Source organism: Silurus aristotelis (assembly GCF_946808225.1).
Source record: "Silurus aristotelis genome assembly, chromosome: 20".
Lineage (NCBI taxonomy): Eukaryota > Metazoa > Chordata > Actinopteri > Siluriformes > Siluridae > Silurus > Silurus aristotelis.
The window spans coordinates 15,467,752-15,485,150 of record NC_139593.1 but is presented as its reverse complement, the minus strand read 5'-3'; the positions used below and the strand labels follow the sequence as shown (position 1 = coordinate 15,485,150).

Genomic DNA, 17,399 nt, shown 5'->3' with positions numbered 1-17,399 from the left:
TGCTTTAAATGGTTTCCAAAGTTGAAAGGTCTGGACTGAAGGCAGGTCTGTTAAACATTCGATTTCTTCTACTATGAAATCATAAAAACAACACTAGGGCTTTTGATAATGTTGTTTTCAGCAGTTAATATGTGTTAAGAGAACCCAATTTATCTTGTGGACATTCCACAATATGTAAATGTTCTGCAAGTGTAAACGGATAGGCGTAGCGTGTCATGATATAGGAGTGAAAAAACACTTAGGGATGACATTCTTTATTGACGTTAATTATTTTTTCATTGCAATATGCATAATCATGTTTTATTCCTTATTTAATAGAAGAGGTAACATCATGTCTGTTGCTTCAAGTTTATGGATTTTCTAATATATTTATTGATTTAAGGTATCCATGAGAGATGATCTCATTTTAAACTCTGACTTAAATTGAATAAAACATACTTTATTAAGTCCCAAGTCACAAGTGAGTGCACACACAACATAACACAGATCGTGATCGTAGTACTGCCTGGCCATGCACCCTCTAACAAACATTTTATGGCCCAAGTCCCTCCATTTTTAAGAGAGAAATATAACATAGTATTAAGTGTGACAGTTTTAACTTTCATCACTTTTAGTTCCTTTACAAAAAATACATTTAAGATTCATTGATTAACCGTCCTGTTATGTTGGTTTCTCAGGAACAGCAATAATGTTCCTGGGTCCATTTGGCATGTTTAATTATCTAGAAGTGTCAGAAACCAGAAAATCCCAACAAACATTGTTTATATCTCATTATTAGCGCCATTATTACTAATCATTTCAATTAATATTTAGTGCAATGGTGTCCTTTACCAGAAATCATGGCTCAAAGTGGATAATTCACAAAAAAAACAAAATGCATGTGAAAACCTTTTTTTTTTATGTACATTGAAAAGACTTACATATAAAATACAATAGTTTAACTAAATTATTTTTCGAACATGATTTTAAATATACATTTATTTTACAAATGTGTCTCTTTATGGAGAGATGTTGCTAAATTAACATGGAAAAAACCTCTTTTGTTCAGGGTCAAATTGACCCACTGATTTTAAACCAGAAATAAACAAAATAACAAAACAACAACAAATGAACAGATTAGCAATATTTGTGTGTTTTGAGTCTCCACAGCACACATTTGACGTCAATACGTTGCGATAGTAGACGCTGCATTATTTAGAAGCAGAAATACACAAAAATTAAGAGGTGCAAATGAACAAGGTGCATACATGTATGTGTGCATCTACACAGCACATGAGGGACATGCTATCGCTTTGTGCAGATTAATTTGACACTTTCACTCATGCTCGTCTTGACATCATCAGATGGTTTGCAGACCTGCCACCTCTTTCTCTTTCTTTTTCCCTTCAGCAGCAACCTAGAAAGAAGTGGACGATGATAACTATGTTGTTTTGCTGATCCTAAGAGACAGACACACACACACACACTTACCTCACGTACTGGTGTACTAGGTGGTGTACTCCTCGCTCTCCCTCACTGTAGCTGCAGCGGCTGTTGTGACCCCATATGCCATGTCAAGCACGATACTTGTATCCTGATTCTTCTCTGGGGCTTCTCCAAACAGCTTTCCAGTGTGTTTCCCCATGTGCATATATTGTCTAGGCAGTGACCTCTGAATGCCACTAGCCTTTCATCCACTGTGACATTAGGGCTTGGGTTTTCAAATATTGGACATTGTTCTATCTACTTGTTCCACGCTGTACTAATAACTACCAGCTTGTCTGTTTCCCATCTGACAGCCCTTTTCTCTCGATTATCAAATTGGATTACTCCGTAAATGTAATTCCTTACTGCACTTAAGTAGCTTTTTTGCTTTTTTGTACTTTTACTTTAACTTCACTCCATTTCAAAGTCTAATATCTCACTTTTTACTCAAGTACATTTTGCCAAACCAGTCGTTCCTTTTTGTTTATGAGGATAAAAACGTAACCGATTAAACATGCAGAGATCCTCCAATCAGGGTTGAGCGCGCGCTCTGTTTTGAACTGGTTTTGATTGCAGCTTGTGTATCTACTGATCACAAACATACAGTTAAGCATCAGTTCAACCTGTGGCCTTATTAAGTGATTTTTTTTTACAGAAATAAATAATTTTACAGAATTTATCAATTAGCATTTAACTTAATATAATTATATCTATAGATCAGTGTGCTGAGGAATATTAAAGTCTTTTCACATAAACTGAGTTGATTAAGCAAGGAATCTTATGACAAGAATGATAATAGGAGCATTAGAGCCATAATAAATTATAGATCTTTGGATACTTAAGTACATTTGAAGGAAAATACTTTTGTACTTTTACTCAAGTGAATGTTTAAAGGGAGCACTTTCACTGGAGTCAAATTTTACTCAACTACATGGTTTGTGTACTTTGTCCACTACTGCTATGAAGAAAATATAAAAAAAATATACTAAATATAGCCCTGCTTGTCTCAGCATCCCACAAACTGGCTTTTAATTTATTCTTTAATTTATAGACCCCATCCAGGATGAGGACTCTTCAAGTATGCATGTAAATGCATTTTATCCAGCTCCTTCCACTTATTCCCCACAACACGGCTTGTTGGTCAATGTGGGTGGAGTTTGCCCACGGGAACAGAAAAGTCATAACAACTCCACCTGCATTCTCACACTTTACAGATAAGGTCAAGAGAATAGAGAGAGAGAGAGAGAGAGAGAGAGAGAGAGAGAGAGAGAGAGAGAGTGTGTGTGTGTGTGTGTGTGTGTCTGTGTGTGTGTGTGTGTGTGTGTGTGTTGTCAGAACTTAGAGCCCGTCTATGAGCGGACACATTTGCAGGGTGGCTTTCACTCCTTTTTCTTGCTTTTTAAATTGTTATATAACAACAAATAATAAAATGCTTTGTAAATAGTAAAATAATCTCCCAGATATTTAGAATTATAAAGTAAGCTTTGGATTTGTTTTATTGCTTTAGTTTATCTGGTTATCATGTAAATACTATTAAAATTCTAATCCCAAATGTTAAAGTAGTAGCAAGTCTGTTTACTACACTTACACTTTACGACAGTGCCATAAAGGACCGAGGCTCATTGCTTCACGTAGGGAGTGAAGGCTGACCCGTGTGGTCTGATCCAACAGTCAAGCTTCTGTAGCTCAAATTGCTGAAGGAGTTAATGCTGTTCATGCTTGATGGTCAAAACTTTTTCGGTAGCAAAAGGAGGACCAACACAATATTATGTAGGTGGTCATAATGTTATGCCTGATTAATTTATTCCCTCTTTAACAATCTATGGAACACCCACTTTTTATTGGTTAACACCATTTTTCTTCTGCCACCATTACAATTTCTGCAATGTAACAGTGTTGAAAAGCACCCAGATGCCATATTAAAAAAAAACCAAAAAAACAATGCATTTGGCACACAGTCTTATTGAGACCACAGTTTTATTGTGAACCATCCAAACCACTATCTAGTTTGACTTGTTAGACATCCAAGGCCTTTTTTTATTTCCTTACATCATTTTCCAAACCTTCTTTTTAGCACAAGGACAACACGTGTATCTAACATGTTGTCCTTGTGCTCTGTGTGTGTGTGTGTGTGTGTGTGTGTGTGTGTGTGTGTGTGTGTGTGTGTGTGTGTGTGTGTGTGTGTGTGTGTGTGAAATCTAGACAAAGACCACATCATCTTTAGCAGCTGAGGAAATTCAGAGTTTCCAGTAATACTGAAATCGACTTGGCGTAAGTAAATTCTATCAAATTTATAATTGCCTTTTGCACACTAAATATATTTGCAATACCACTTTATCATTATCTAATATATAATTCTTACTTATTTTCTTTTAGATTCTCATATTTTTTCTTATTTTATAGTTATAGTCCCTTAAATTTAATGCACAAGTTTCTGAGAAGCCGATCAGGTTTACATTTCACTGCAAGTTGTATTCTGCATATAACTATGTTTGTGACAAATAGAAATCTTAAAATCTTTGATCTTAATATGTATATGATATATATCTTGATATATATATCGTGTGTCTACAAGTGAAACAACTGGTTTTAGTGATTATCACTTTTATCATTAAAGAGTTTGTATACTACTTTAACTCAATATACACAATATTGACTATGGTAAGTTTGGTATGTGTTTTTTGATCACCACATTCCACATTTAGTCCCAATTTGCACATATATCTCCTCCACTCTTCTGGGAAGATGTTCCCTGAAATTTTGTATTGCGCTTGTAGAGATTTGTGCTCGTTCAGACAAAAGAATGTTAGTAAAAATCATGTGGGTGAGGTGATGAGGACTGTGGTGCAGTCAGCGTTCACATTCATCCCAAAAGTGTTCAACAGGGTTTAAGTTTAGAGCTCAATAGCAGAAGATCTTCTAGTCCAACCCATATATCTTCATGGAGTTTGCTTTGTGTACAGGGGCATTGTCCTCCTGGAACCGGTTTGGGTTTTCTAGTTCAAGTGAAGAAACATTTACTTCTTCCCACTGTGTCCAACGACACCCTGTACAATTATGTGCCTTCAGCTTTGCTATAACAGTTTGAGAAAGAACCACATATGGCTGGGAAAATCAGGTGTCCCAACACTTTGTGAAGGATATGAAGAACACCCTAATAGCGTCCACACACTTTGGACCACATAGTGCATATGTTACACAAATGACAATAGGATCTTTTGATTATATAATGTTTTATCCATATATATATTTTTTTTATTAATATTTATCTTCAATTTTGCTTTCTTGCTCATCCATTGCTCGATACTCGGCGGCGTCATCGGTGATGGATTGCTTTGGTCTGGCGTCTCATTGCGACCCAAAATTGAAAGAAAACAGCATCATGGTGGGAGACTTTCGGCTGAATTTTTCGTGGGAAATGATTTGAAAAAAAATAAAATAAAAGAATCAAGATTTTATTTTGTGTATTTATATGTAGTGCATGTAGTACAGGAGCGGTTTGGAAACGTTTTTAAAACCCCACACTGATTTGTGTTCACGCTTTTAAACAGTGTTGCTAATTCATACCTAGTTAGCATCGAGTGGTGGTGGTATAACTCATTTATAAATGACATTTGCGTCTTATGTAGTGTTTGTTTTTAATAGTTAGTTCTCCTCCTGTAACTGGCTGCTGGGTTTATGTTTAACTGGGAGCCAAAGGGATTCACTGACAGCACTGCAGCTCTCAACATGGATGTCGGTAAAGTTGTTTTTTATTTCCTCCTGCATCCTGTGTGAAATGTTCAAGTGTTTGTTTAGTCGTTCAACCCTGACCTTCATTTGCTTTCCAGAGAGGGCGAAGACGTTTTGGGCTCAGGTGGACGTGGACGTGGCTTTTGAAGAGCTCTTGGGCTTCCTGTTGTGTCTGAGAGAAGCGATCAAAACCAAAACAGCCTCGGATAAATGTGAAAAACACACACACACACACACACACACACACACACACACACACACCATTCAGCTCACAGAGATCGCTGTATTATTATTATTATATTATTATTCCAGCCGTCTAGACTTTGTTTATTTGGCATCTGTAGCAGGGATTCTTACCAGCATTCGCTTTCATCTTTAGGTACACAAACTGAACAGCGCCATGAAATCATGTGTTTATAAACTACACCAGAACTACAATTCATAGTGTCATTCAATTACTCGTTCATTGACCTACTGACTCACATACCAAAATACTCCCTGTCATGCCGACTCATTAAGTGACTCACTCACTGACTGTCTTAATGACCGACTCATTGATTGTACGAATCAAATGACTGACCCACTGATTTATTGACTCAGTTGTCGACTGACTGACTGACTTGCCGACTCGGTGAATAAATGAATGTCTCACTTACTGACAGTCTTAATGACTGAAGCACCGACTTATAAACTTGCTGACTGAAGGATTGTTTGGATTGCCGACTCATTGAATGACTTAATCGAATGACTGACTGACTGACTTGTCGACTCGGTGAATGACTGATTTACTCACTGACTTTTTTAATGACTCGCTCACTGATTGTATGACTCACTGACTGACTCATTGATCGATTGACTGACTGTCTAATGACTGACTCAATGATTGAATGACCCACTGACTGATCAAATGGCTCACTCACTTTCCAACTCATTGAATGACTCACTCACTCACTCACTCACTGACTGTCTTAATGATTTGCCCACTGACTTATTGACTCACTGACTCACTTACTGATTAGCCAACTTAGTGAATGACTGACTTACTGACTCACTCATTCACTATCAAATAATTTAATGACTCATTTTGAGCCTTTTTGAGTGACTGAATCTCTGATCGACTGGCTGACTTGCTGACTCAGTGAATGAATGACTCACTCACTCATTAACTGACCGTCTTAATGACTGGCTCGCTAACTATATGACTCACTGACTTATTAACTCACTGACTCACTCACTGATTGAATGAATGAAAGAATGATTTACTCACTGACTGCCTTAATGACTTATTTATTGACTCGCTGATCGATTGACCGACAGACTCGGTATATATGAATAACTCTAAGTGTATGTCTTACTCACTCATTGTTTCACTGACTCATTGATCAAGTGACCTTTTTTAATTGAAAGATTTTTGGTATTTTTTCATTAATCGGCTTCGGCCATTTGTGCTGCAAATTAGGCCGATTATTAGGCAGGTGCATCTGACACACCAAACCGCGCTTATACGTTCTGCGCTTGCGTGAGAAAACATAATTCTCGCATACCAGCGGGTTCTGTAGTCTGTATTCGGCATTCAAACAAGGAAACAGGAAGAGCCACAACTGTGAAAATATAAAACAAGCAGCGTTTACACCTGCTGCGATTGTTAGTAACGGATCCGTGCAGCTTTTTTTCAATCATGTCTGCTAAGCTGCAAAGACAAGAGCAGCAATGACAACAGGTGCGTTTGGATTTTTACTCATGTGTGAGTCGCTAAGCCGAATAGCCAATCGGATTTCTCTTTCTCGCCGACGAGCTCCGCCACTGATTAGACATGGAGAATCGGCCACAAAACGGCTGACGCTCTCCGACTGACGCTCAGACACCACCTGGGCTTTAAGTTCTTATCATTCATTTTTTATCTAACCTTTATATATTTCATTGGGTAAATATGAGAGAGATTTAGTAACTTTTTGGAACAGAATTGTTAGTGAGTCTTCAACCAGCTGTCTTTTAGGTTGCAGGTAGAAACGGGTACCAAAACCTAGTGACCAGTGCGCTGATTGGACAGGCTTGTGTTGTTCAGTAAATGTTTAAGCACTTATCAGGTCCTATTAATGAACTGCTTTTTATGAGATGAAGCAGGAAAAAAGAAAACCAGCCAAAAATAACCGGCAACATAAATCAGCCATCGGCTGCCCTGATTTCTACATATCGCCATCGGTCAAAGAAAAACCCCCAACTGCTAACCACCAGTACATTCCTGTGTAATCATGTTCTTTTTTCACGGGTTTCACTCCCTGCACTTGTTTTTTTTTGCTCAGGCTACATCCAAGGCATGAATATCATTCTAGAGTCGGAGATCTCACTCAATTCAGCATGGAGGAATGATTCTTTTGAAGAGGTGCTGATCGGAGAAGGTATTATCCTCCTCTATTACGTGAACATTCACACAGTCATTTACATTCATGTTCAAGAGTTTCGATAAAAGATTTGAACTAACGATGATTCTGATTTTTTAGAAACTCAGTCCTTCATAATAAAATTGATCTTGGTGTAAGAATTACCTTTTAAAGACATGTTGAGGTTTATAGGAGCAATTTAAAAAAAAAATCCTAAACATGATTCCTTTTTGCTTTTTTAGTTGATTAAACTTAATTAGCAGAAGTTATAGATGTTTGCTTTGACTCATCGTATTTTTTTTATATTATCAGTTTCACATTCTTATAGATTTATATATATATATTTTTTTTTTCAAATGGTTCACGGAAAAAGGAAATGAAAAGTCCATGGGGGAATGGGTAGCTCAGCAGATATTGGACTTCTGATTAGAAGGTCATGAGTTCAAATCCCACCACCAATAAGCTGCTCTTGCTGGGCCCTTTGAGCAAGGCCCTTAACCCCTCAACTAATAAGTTAGTGAATAAGAGCGTCTGTCAAATGTCGTAAAACGCAGGCGTAATTTCTTTTAAATAAAAGAAAAAAAGCTTTATTTTAAGACAATTATTTTTAGGCTTTTCATGCACACACTCATACACACACTGTTCTGTGTTCTAATCTCAGTGTCTCTCTGGTTATGACCAATTTTTAAGACCGCAAACTTTCCATGGGAATAAACTGGGAATTTACTAAATAGCAGGTGAACCTATAAAAGGAAACTTAAATGTAGTTGAAAAAAATCTTGCAGTATGATTTTGGTTAAAACAACCAGATTTATTTCAATTTCAGTCGAATTTCTTTCCTGCACATTTATCCATCACATTTACAGCAGGGCCACTGAGGCCACGCCCCCTACATGCATTGTGCGTTCCTCCATAACACAACACACATCATTTTTAATGTCAGTTAGTGTTCATCTTGAGTTTTCACGCAAATGACCCAAATATTACAAACATTTATCTTTAAAACCTCCTTGTTCTGTGCTTTTATGCAACATAAATCTACTAACAATTACGTAAAAAAGTCATTATTTCAATCAGTATCATTTTGCATGCATTTCAGCTTATGACCAAACAAAATGTTTATATTTATGTTTGTATATGATACAGTTTATATACATTTCTAGGGCTGCAACCATCAATTATTAAAATTTGTAATTAATCAGATAAAAAACTAAATTTAATCAGCTGTTTATAATATAATATATGCTTATAATAACTGTATAAAACCCTAATTTAGGGTATTTATGTATAAAAGTGTACTTTAAAGAAAGCTACAGACACATATTGAGTCTTTAATTTAGTCTTCTTAAAGTTTATAGTAGCTGCTTGTTGAGAGCATGAGGGATTTCTCCTGTGAACAAATTCACTCATGCTGGATTGGTCCTTTCTGTAAACAACATAAAGAAAACAGTATTCAAGTATGAAAGGCGAAGCAATTTGTGTAAATCAACATTGGTATGTTTTTTAATGATAATTGCAGGTGACAACCGTGCTTTAAAAAAAAAAATTTAAAATCAATATGAAATAGCTTTGACCATATTTGTTTAGAAGATAGAAATTTTGTTCATTTGTGAAAATATAAGCATTTAGAATATATAATTAATTAGATTTTGTGTAATATTTAAATTATATATGCATAAATGAAATATACAAACATTGGAAACAAGCATTTGAACGTAGTAAAGTTGCAGTAAATCACTATTGAAAACAAAGAAGTTACTAAAGTGATAAAAAAGAGTGGAATCTTTGTTGCGTTTAATATAAAATGTTCCCATGACTTGGGATGCACACTTTTTTCTGCTGCCAGTTGACCCTGTACTACAGGCTGTGTTATCTGTCTGTCACGCTAAACCGTAACTTGAACACCCGAACTAATCGATAACAGCATTCGTTGACAACAGACTTCATTATCGATTATTATCAATTGGTTGTTGCAGCCTTGTTAATTTCCCTATATTTCTAATTAATTGCCATAAATTCCTGGTCAATTTCCCACTTGAAATATGTCAAAAATTCCCTTGTTTTCTTATATTTCTTATTTTTTTATTTTCCGTATGACTATATCTGTGACCGATAAAATTCTTGAATCTTACAGACATCCTGACCGTGTCAGTATCAGACTCGCATTGCACTATCGTGAAAATGAAGGAACTGCCTGTGCCGGAAGACACCTCACATGACGACGCATCAAGGTTTCTCTCTTGCAGTGTCTTACTGTAGTCAGTGTCTTTCTGTAGTCTCGACTGATTATAATTTTTTCTTTCTTTCTTGTTTTTTTTTGCTTGTTTTTTTAAAGGAACCCTGAGCCCGGTTCAGATATCAGTCAGACGTCTCCCTCAGGCAAAAACGATGCTACGTTATCAGGGAAGTTAGACACGTACGACTATATGACCCTGCTGTCGCCAACATATCTCATATCAGATGACCAGCTGGCTCCCGTATCACCCGTCCAGTTTTCTTATCAACAGCATGAATGCTGCCCAGACTGTATGTCTCACCTCCCGTCTCACTCGGACCACTTTCTCGGCCACAACCCCTTGCGAGTGCCTCTTCTTTGCCTTTTCCAGCGGCATTGCGCCAAGCCACTCGCGTTTTCATCGCAAGAGGAATTGGACGCCGACGTGCTCTATAAAGCCCCCTGTGGGCGGGGCCTGCGCTGCATGGATGACGTGTATCAGTTTTTACGCCAGACCAAAAGCCTCGGGGTCCTGCAGCAGACCAACTTCAGCTTCAATCCCCAGGTTCTACCAGAACGCCAGGCCCAGCCAAGACCGCTTGCTCCTGCTTCACCTTCTCCTACAACCAGTATTTTTGAAAGAGACATAAGTCGGGGGATGGAAGCCATCCCAGTTACTCTGTGTAACGACTTGGACGGCGTGCGACCAAAAGAGTTTCGCTACCGTAAGAATCGCTGGCCACACGGCTGCTTCCTAAGCAAGGCGCCGTTTTTTCGGACATGTTGCGACTGCAAAGATGGATGCACGAATCCTTCCAGCTGTGTGTGTCTTCAGCTGTCTCTAAAGGCCGGGGCAAAGGCAGACCAGCTTTATAGTCACCTCCGGCTAAATCAACCCGTGGCCTCTGGGTAAGTACATGAACTGCAGATCGTTTAGAAAAGGAACAGTGACTATTGATTCGTTAAAGTGCCCGAAAGTAGATTTACTTCTTAATATGTGAAAGGGGCTATCCCCGCCTGACTTTAACCTAGAAGAAAACTTAACTTTAATATTACTTGAAATATCTAAAATGAAAAGAACAGATTCCCTTTGCGTTGTATAATCACTTTGCACTGCTCCACAGGCTGTATGAATGTGGTCCGTGGTGTAGTTGCAAGAAAAGCAGTTGTCAGAATCGTGTGGTCCAGCACGGACTCCGTGCTCGCCTGCAGGTGTTTCGCACCAACGACAAGGGATGGGGTGTGCGTTGCCGAGACGACCTCGACGAGGGCACCTTTGTCTGCACTTACGCAGGTGATTATTGCTCTTAAGTGCTGTGTATGACATTTTAGAACCAGAATCAGGTACATTGGCCAAGTGTGTTGACACACACAAGGAATTCGGTTCCAGCTGTTAGTGACTCTCAAAAGTACAGACATAAATAACACTACACATTCAGCTTGGACTAGACAAGACAAGACAAAACAGTCTACACATGATGATACAGACAGTGTGAAACAATATAGACAGTACGAGTATTAAATAGCGATACAGAATATATAACATCAGTGATGTAAATAAAGTGTGAGAGTGCATGGTAGTGCAAATGACAGTATTGTGCGTCAGGAATGATAGTTACTTTAGAAATTTTGGACAATATACAGCAGCAATAGTTTGTAACATATACGGATGATGTGATGACTGACAGTTCTTATAGATATGAAGCAGGAAATGTAATTATGGTCAGTTGTTAATGAGGCTGATTGTCTGGGGAAAGAAACTGTTCCTGTATCTGGCTGTTTTGGTAAACAGAGTTCTGTAGCACCTTCCAGAAGGGATGAGCTGAAAGAGGTTGTGTCCAGGGTGTGAAGTGTCAGTAGTGATTTTTTTTCTGCCCGATTTCTGGTTTTTGTATGGTACAAGTCCTGGAGAGTGGGCAGGGGAAGCACCAATTATTTTTTCTGCAGTTTTAGCTGTTTGCTGCAGTCTGTTTCTGTCCTGTTTTGTTGCTGCTCCAAACCAGATGGTGATTGATGATCACAGGGCAGATTTAATGACTGCAGTGTAGAACTGTATCAACAGCTCCTGTGGCAGACCGTACTTCCTAAATTGGCGTAGAAAGTACATCCTTTGCTGGGCCTTTTTGAGAATGGAGTTTATGTTGGACTCCCATTTCAGGTCTTGGGAAATGGTAATGCCCAGAAACTTTAAGGTCTCCACAGATGACACGGGGCTGTTGGATATTGTGAAGAGGAGAAGTGCCGAGGGGTGTTTCCTGAAGTCCACGATCATCTCCACAGTTTTGAGAGTGTTCAGCTCTAGGTTATTATATCTTGGATGAGTCCGATGACCGTAGTATCATCTGCAAATTTCAGGAGTTTAACAGTTGGGTCACTTGAAATTCAGTCATTAGTATAGAGGGAGAATAGCAGTGGGGAGAAGCGCCAGTGCTGACTGTCCGAATACTGGAGGTAATACCTCCCAGTCTCACCTGTTGTTTCCTGCCTGTCAGGAAGCTGGTGATCCATTGACAGATGGCATGGGGTATAGTGAGATTTAGTAGTTTGGAGTGGAGAATTTTTGGAATTCTTGTATTAAAAAGCCGAACTGAAGTTGACAAACAGAACCTAGGCATATGTCCACGGGCAGTCAAGGTGTTGCAGAATGTAGTGTGGCCCCATGTTGACTGTATCATTCACCAATCTGATTGCTCAGTAATCCAACTGTAGGGGATCCAGCAGCTGTTCTGTTACAAATATTAGGTGTGCCAATACCAGCTGCTCAAAGGACTACATGACAACAGATGTCAGAGCGACAGGCCTGTAGTTATTCAGTCCAGTGATGGAGGGTTTCTTAGGGACCGGGATGATTGTGGAGAGTTTAAAGCAGGAGGGGACCTCACATAGCTCCAGTGATCTGTTAAGGATATGGATGAAGAAAGGAGCCAGTTGGTCAGCACATGCTTTGAGACAGGAGGGAGAGACACCATCTGGGCTGGGAGCTTTCCTTGTCTTCTGTCTCTGGAAGAGGCGATTTACATCCTCTTCACAGATTGTGAGTGCAACTTAAATGCAGCTGGGAGTAGTTGTTAGAGGGATTCCCAGAGGTGTGTTGGGGCAGACAGTGGGCTGGGTTGGATCAGAGGTTTGAAGGTATAGTTCTCAAACCTGAAGTAGAAGTTGTTGAGGTCATCAGCCAGGTCTTTGTTTGCTTGAGTGGGGAGGGGTGGTCTACTGTAGTTTGTGATATCTTGCAGGCCTTTCCACACTGATGCAGGCTCGTTAGCTGAAAACCAGCTTTTCAGAGTAGCTTCTTTTGGCTATTCTGATCTCTTTTGTCAGTAGATTCCTGGACTGCTTACTGCAAAACCTGATGTAAGACGTCTTAGTATCATTAAGTTCATCCAGGCTGTCAGTTTCAGCCTCAATGACACTCCAATCAGTGCAGTTAAACTTCAAGTAGTTCCACTTCACTGTTTTGACTACAGGCTTAGCAGATTTTAGTTTCTGCCTGTATGTTGGAATAAAATGAACCAAGCAGTGATCGGAGTTCCCCAAGGCTGCCCAGGGTACCGAGCGATATGTATATGCTGCCTGTATTTTAAAGGTTTAAGTGTTAGTTTTGCTCTGTTAAAGTCTCCAAGGATAATAAAAAGAGAATCCGAATGTTTTTGCTCCAAGCTGGATATTTGGAATGCCAGGATTTGAGATGTAAACTCCGGTCAGAACAAACGAGGAAAATTCCCGCGGTGAATAAAACGGTTTAAAGTTTATGAACGATTCCAAGTTTGGGCTGCAGTGTTTATCCAGCACTGCGACATCTGCACACCAACGTTAAAGCAGATTCCGTGTTTTTAATTTTGCTCGATCCCAAGTTTCGGGAAAACAGAGAGCAGCAGAGCATACAAAGTCTTTGTTTGTTCCGTTGAGAAAAGTCAGTTCGTCTATTTAGTTCGGCAATGATCGGAGGTTCGCTAGGTGAATCGATGGCAGCGCAGTATTAAATCCCCTCTGTCGTAGCTTCACTAGCCTGCCAGCACGCTTCCCCCAACGGTCTCCTCCATGTACCATAGAGAGCAGCTGCTGCTCCTTCAACTAAGAGCTCCAAAAAACTTTCCAGGTTTGTAAAAACTGTGTCTGGAGTAAACTGACTGATGTTTAGCAGTTTTCTCTAGTGTAAGTTATCAGGGTAGGGCAACCAAACACACAGACAGTAAACAAAAAGAAAGAAAGGCTGCCATCCGCAGCGCCATCTTGCACAGGATCTTCTCTTCGTGTCATGTCCTAGGTGTTGTCCTCCGACTTGGGAGGAACTCGGAGGAGCCCCTTCTCTGTAAAATCTCGAAGGAGGAGCAGCTTTCGGACGACGAGGTGGAGGTGGTGGAGGAGTGGACACTTTCCTCAGGGCAGAAGAAAACGATTGCTGAGACACTGGATACCTCTCCGCCACTTTACGTTCCTGTGATCCAGAGGCCTGCAGACCAGCTCTCTACACAGCTGGATGGGCAGAGGGAACAGCTGGAGCACACGGTGAGTTACCTCATGAATTTTTATTCGAATTTGGAATAGAATTATGCAAATTTTAGCAATGACACTAAAACAGTTTCTACACATACACTCACATGCAGTCGATTAGCACGGCACTGCGTAAAGCTCTGTCCATCGGGGGCATGTTTGAGACCCATCTGGGTGGCATCGAATGTCATTACAGTTCCATCGTTGGTGTTCTGTTCAGTGACTGGTGCTTTTATGCTTTACACTGTTCATGCAAACTGAAGTTACAAAATGACATTTAAGCACCTGGACTTGAGATTTTATGAACATGTATATTTAGTGCTCTCTCTCGGGTTACTTCCACCGATTGAACAGGTTCAGCTGAGCACAGACGTTTAAATGGCAGTAAATCTTTTTCTTTTTTTCCCCTTTTTTATTAAATATACATCGATATTTCAGGATAACCAGGACAAATCGAACGACTGTTTATCACCTGATTCAAATCATACAGGTAATAATTACACACCTCGTTCATACTCATGAAAGAATGTTAAACTTTTTTTTTTTTTTCAAATAATTTTATAGATGAGTATTTTTTGTATATTTCTGTATCTTTTTTTTTTTTTAACTGGAAGAAATAAAAAACGATCGTAGCGAAGAGGTGGCGAGGAAAAGGCTCCGGTTGGACGACAAAGGAAACGGCGGCGTCGTACGCCGAGATCAGACGGTGCCGAGAGCAGAAGGAAAACCCGGCTGTCAGGAAAAAATCTATTACCTCGATGCTTCGAAAGAAGGAAACGTGGCACGGTTTATTAACGTAAGGAGCAAATAGACGCTTCAAACGGACGCTTCAAATGGATGTGTTTGTGTTCTGACATTATTTTATTGTAATTTATTTATTTATTTATTTATTTTTATTTTATTTTTTTTAGCACAGCTGTAATCCAAACCTCTTCGTCCAGAACGTCTTTGTCGATACCCATGATCCCAAATTCCCAGTGATTGCTTTCTTTACATGCAGGTAAGTTGCTCAGGATCTTGAACTCCCCACACACACACACACACACACACACACACACACACACACACACACACACACACACACACAGTCCAGTGATTTGACATGTTTAACTGTTTTCCAGGTCGATCAGGGCAGGAACCGAGCTGACCTGGAATTATTCCTATAAATCTGGAAGTGATCCTGAGCATGAGGTACCATGTCTGTGTGGTTCAAATGACTGCCAAGCAGTTATTATCTGATCACATGACCACCAATGTGAAACAAGTTTGCAATAATTGGTGAAGTTGGTGTTTTACAGTGTTTGTTTTTTTATACAAAATTCTAATGTAATTTTTTTTTACGGTTAATAATATTGATATTGATGCAGGTAAAAAAATTAATAAATTGTGCATCGTTCAAAAACAGCTTTGTCAAGCTTGTGCTTTTCGATGATGATGATGATGATGATGATGATGATGTGGAAGGCTGATATACCGATCTCCGGTTCGTGTCTTGTAATTGCACTGTAATGTCATTTAAAGATTAAAGCTGTAAGAAAGATCTTCAAGTTGTTGCCTCCCTTTTTCAATTTCAATTCATTTTTATTTGTATTGCACTTTTAACAATGAACATTGTCTCAAAGCAGCTTTATACAGACAATGTGATCATAAAAATAAATATGTTCTTTATAAGTGTAAGTTTGATCATCATCACTGCACCCCGCAACATCGTTTATCCGCAATAAATGGACATTCTGTGCAACCCAGATGAGAATGGGTTCCCTCTTGAGTCTGGTTCCTCTCAAGGTTTCTTCCTATCGCCATCTCGGGGAGTTTTGTGATGATGATCAGGTGTAGCAGACTGTTGACATTAACACCAGTTCAAATCCACCCTCAAAGCTCCCGTGTTAATTTAATGGATCTCCAGGCAGAATTTCACATTTTTTTCTCCTTGTTTGCATACTAAAAAAAACTTTATACTCAATGAACATCTATCATAATTATTATACACTAACAAAAACCCCTCATACACAAGAGATGTAATATAATCGCCAGGGTCACAGTTTTATTTAAAGCTTCAGAAATACTCCAGTACTTATATATAAATACTATATGAACAAAAGTATTGGGACACCTGACTTTAAGCGGTTCTCCCTCGAACCGTACGCAATTGTATAGAATCTTTGGACGCAGTAGAATGAAATCTTTCCTTCACTTAAACTTAGAAACCCAAACCTGTTGCCCAGCAATGCCCCTGTTCACAAAGCCAGCTCCATGAAGATATGCTTTACATGGGTTGTGCAAGATGTGAAGATGAGTGCCCTGCTATTAAGTTTTGATAGAGCCTCAACCCTAGTGAACAGCATTCGTGATGAATTAGTAAACACTAACTGCACTCCCTGGGGTTCAAGCCCCGGTATTGCCAAGCTGCCACTCTTGGGCCCTTGAGCAAGGCCCTTAACCCTCTATGCTCCGGGGGTCCCTTACGAGGGAAATATCAAGGTCCGTGACGTCGGAGTGACGTGGGGCCGCCTTCCCGTGGGCTCACCACCTGCAGGAGGGACCGTAAGGGACGGTGCTGTGAGGACTGGGCAGCAGTCGAAGGCGGGGGCCTGCTTAGACTGCTGCCCCCGCGACCCGAATTACGGATAAGCGGGAGAAAATGAATGAAATGAATGAATAACTGCACTCCAGAACTCCTCACCTCCTCATCTCAACTCCTTCAAATCCTGACTGTAAAACCCTTGTAGCTAAATGATCAGAAATCTCCACACACCCAAACCTAGTGGAACATCTTCCCAGAAGAGGTTATAACAGTGAATGAGGACTACATGAGGAATGGGTTGTTCAGAAAGCTGCATAGATTGGAACACAGCCCTCACAGCTAGACTCTATCTAGACTAGACATATCTGTCTAGACATATCTAGACTCTAGATATGTACGCAAAGAATTTCTTATGAATTTCATTATAATAAAAATGAACTACACAAAGCTTTGAACATTAGTATAACACTTTTTTTTTTAAATCCTGGCAGTTTCATGTTTGAGAAACAAAAGTAAGCACAAAAACTAGGCTACACCTGTGTCTCATCTTGTGGGTGTAGAGCAGGTCACAGGTGTGTAGTCACCATGA

The 17,399-nt window shown here is 39.5% G+C and overlaps 1 protein-coding gene across 5 annotated transcripts; it reads left to right on the top strand.

Annotated features, from left to right (window-relative positions):
* Positions 1–3,716: 3,716 nt before the first annotated feature.
* setdb2 (SET domain bifurcated histone lysine methyltransferase 2) lies at positions 3,717–15,828 on the top strand. 5 transcript variants are annotated; one of them, XM_083522347.1, is made up of 12 exons: positions 3,717–3,735; positions 5,094–5,203; positions 5,295–5,408; positions 7,500–7,595; positions 9,712–9,808; positions 9,913–10,701; positions 10,917–11,086; positions 14,060–14,301; positions 14,725–14,776; positions 14,901–15,082; positions 15,198–15,286; positions 15,408–15,828. In XM_083522347.1, exons 2-12 carry the CDS (start codon positions 5,143–5,145, stop codon positions 15,523–15,525), a joined length of 2,010 nt encoding a protein of 669 aa, XP_083378473.1. In that variant the 5' UTR covers positions 3,717–3,735; positions 5,094–5,142; the 3' UTR covers positions 15,526–15,828. The 5 variants fall into 5 exon arrangements, 3 of the variants coding, with proteins under 3 accessions (XP_083378473.1, XP_083378475.1, XP_083378474.1); XR_014530386.1 differs by lacking the exon at positions 3,717–3,735 and adding an exon at positions 4,802–4,875 and having other exon boundaries at positions 15,203–15,286; XM_083522349.1 differs by lacking the exon at positions 3,717–3,735 and adding an exon at positions 4,802–4,849.
* The last annotated feature ends 1,571 nt before the right edge of the window (positions 15,829–17,399 follow it).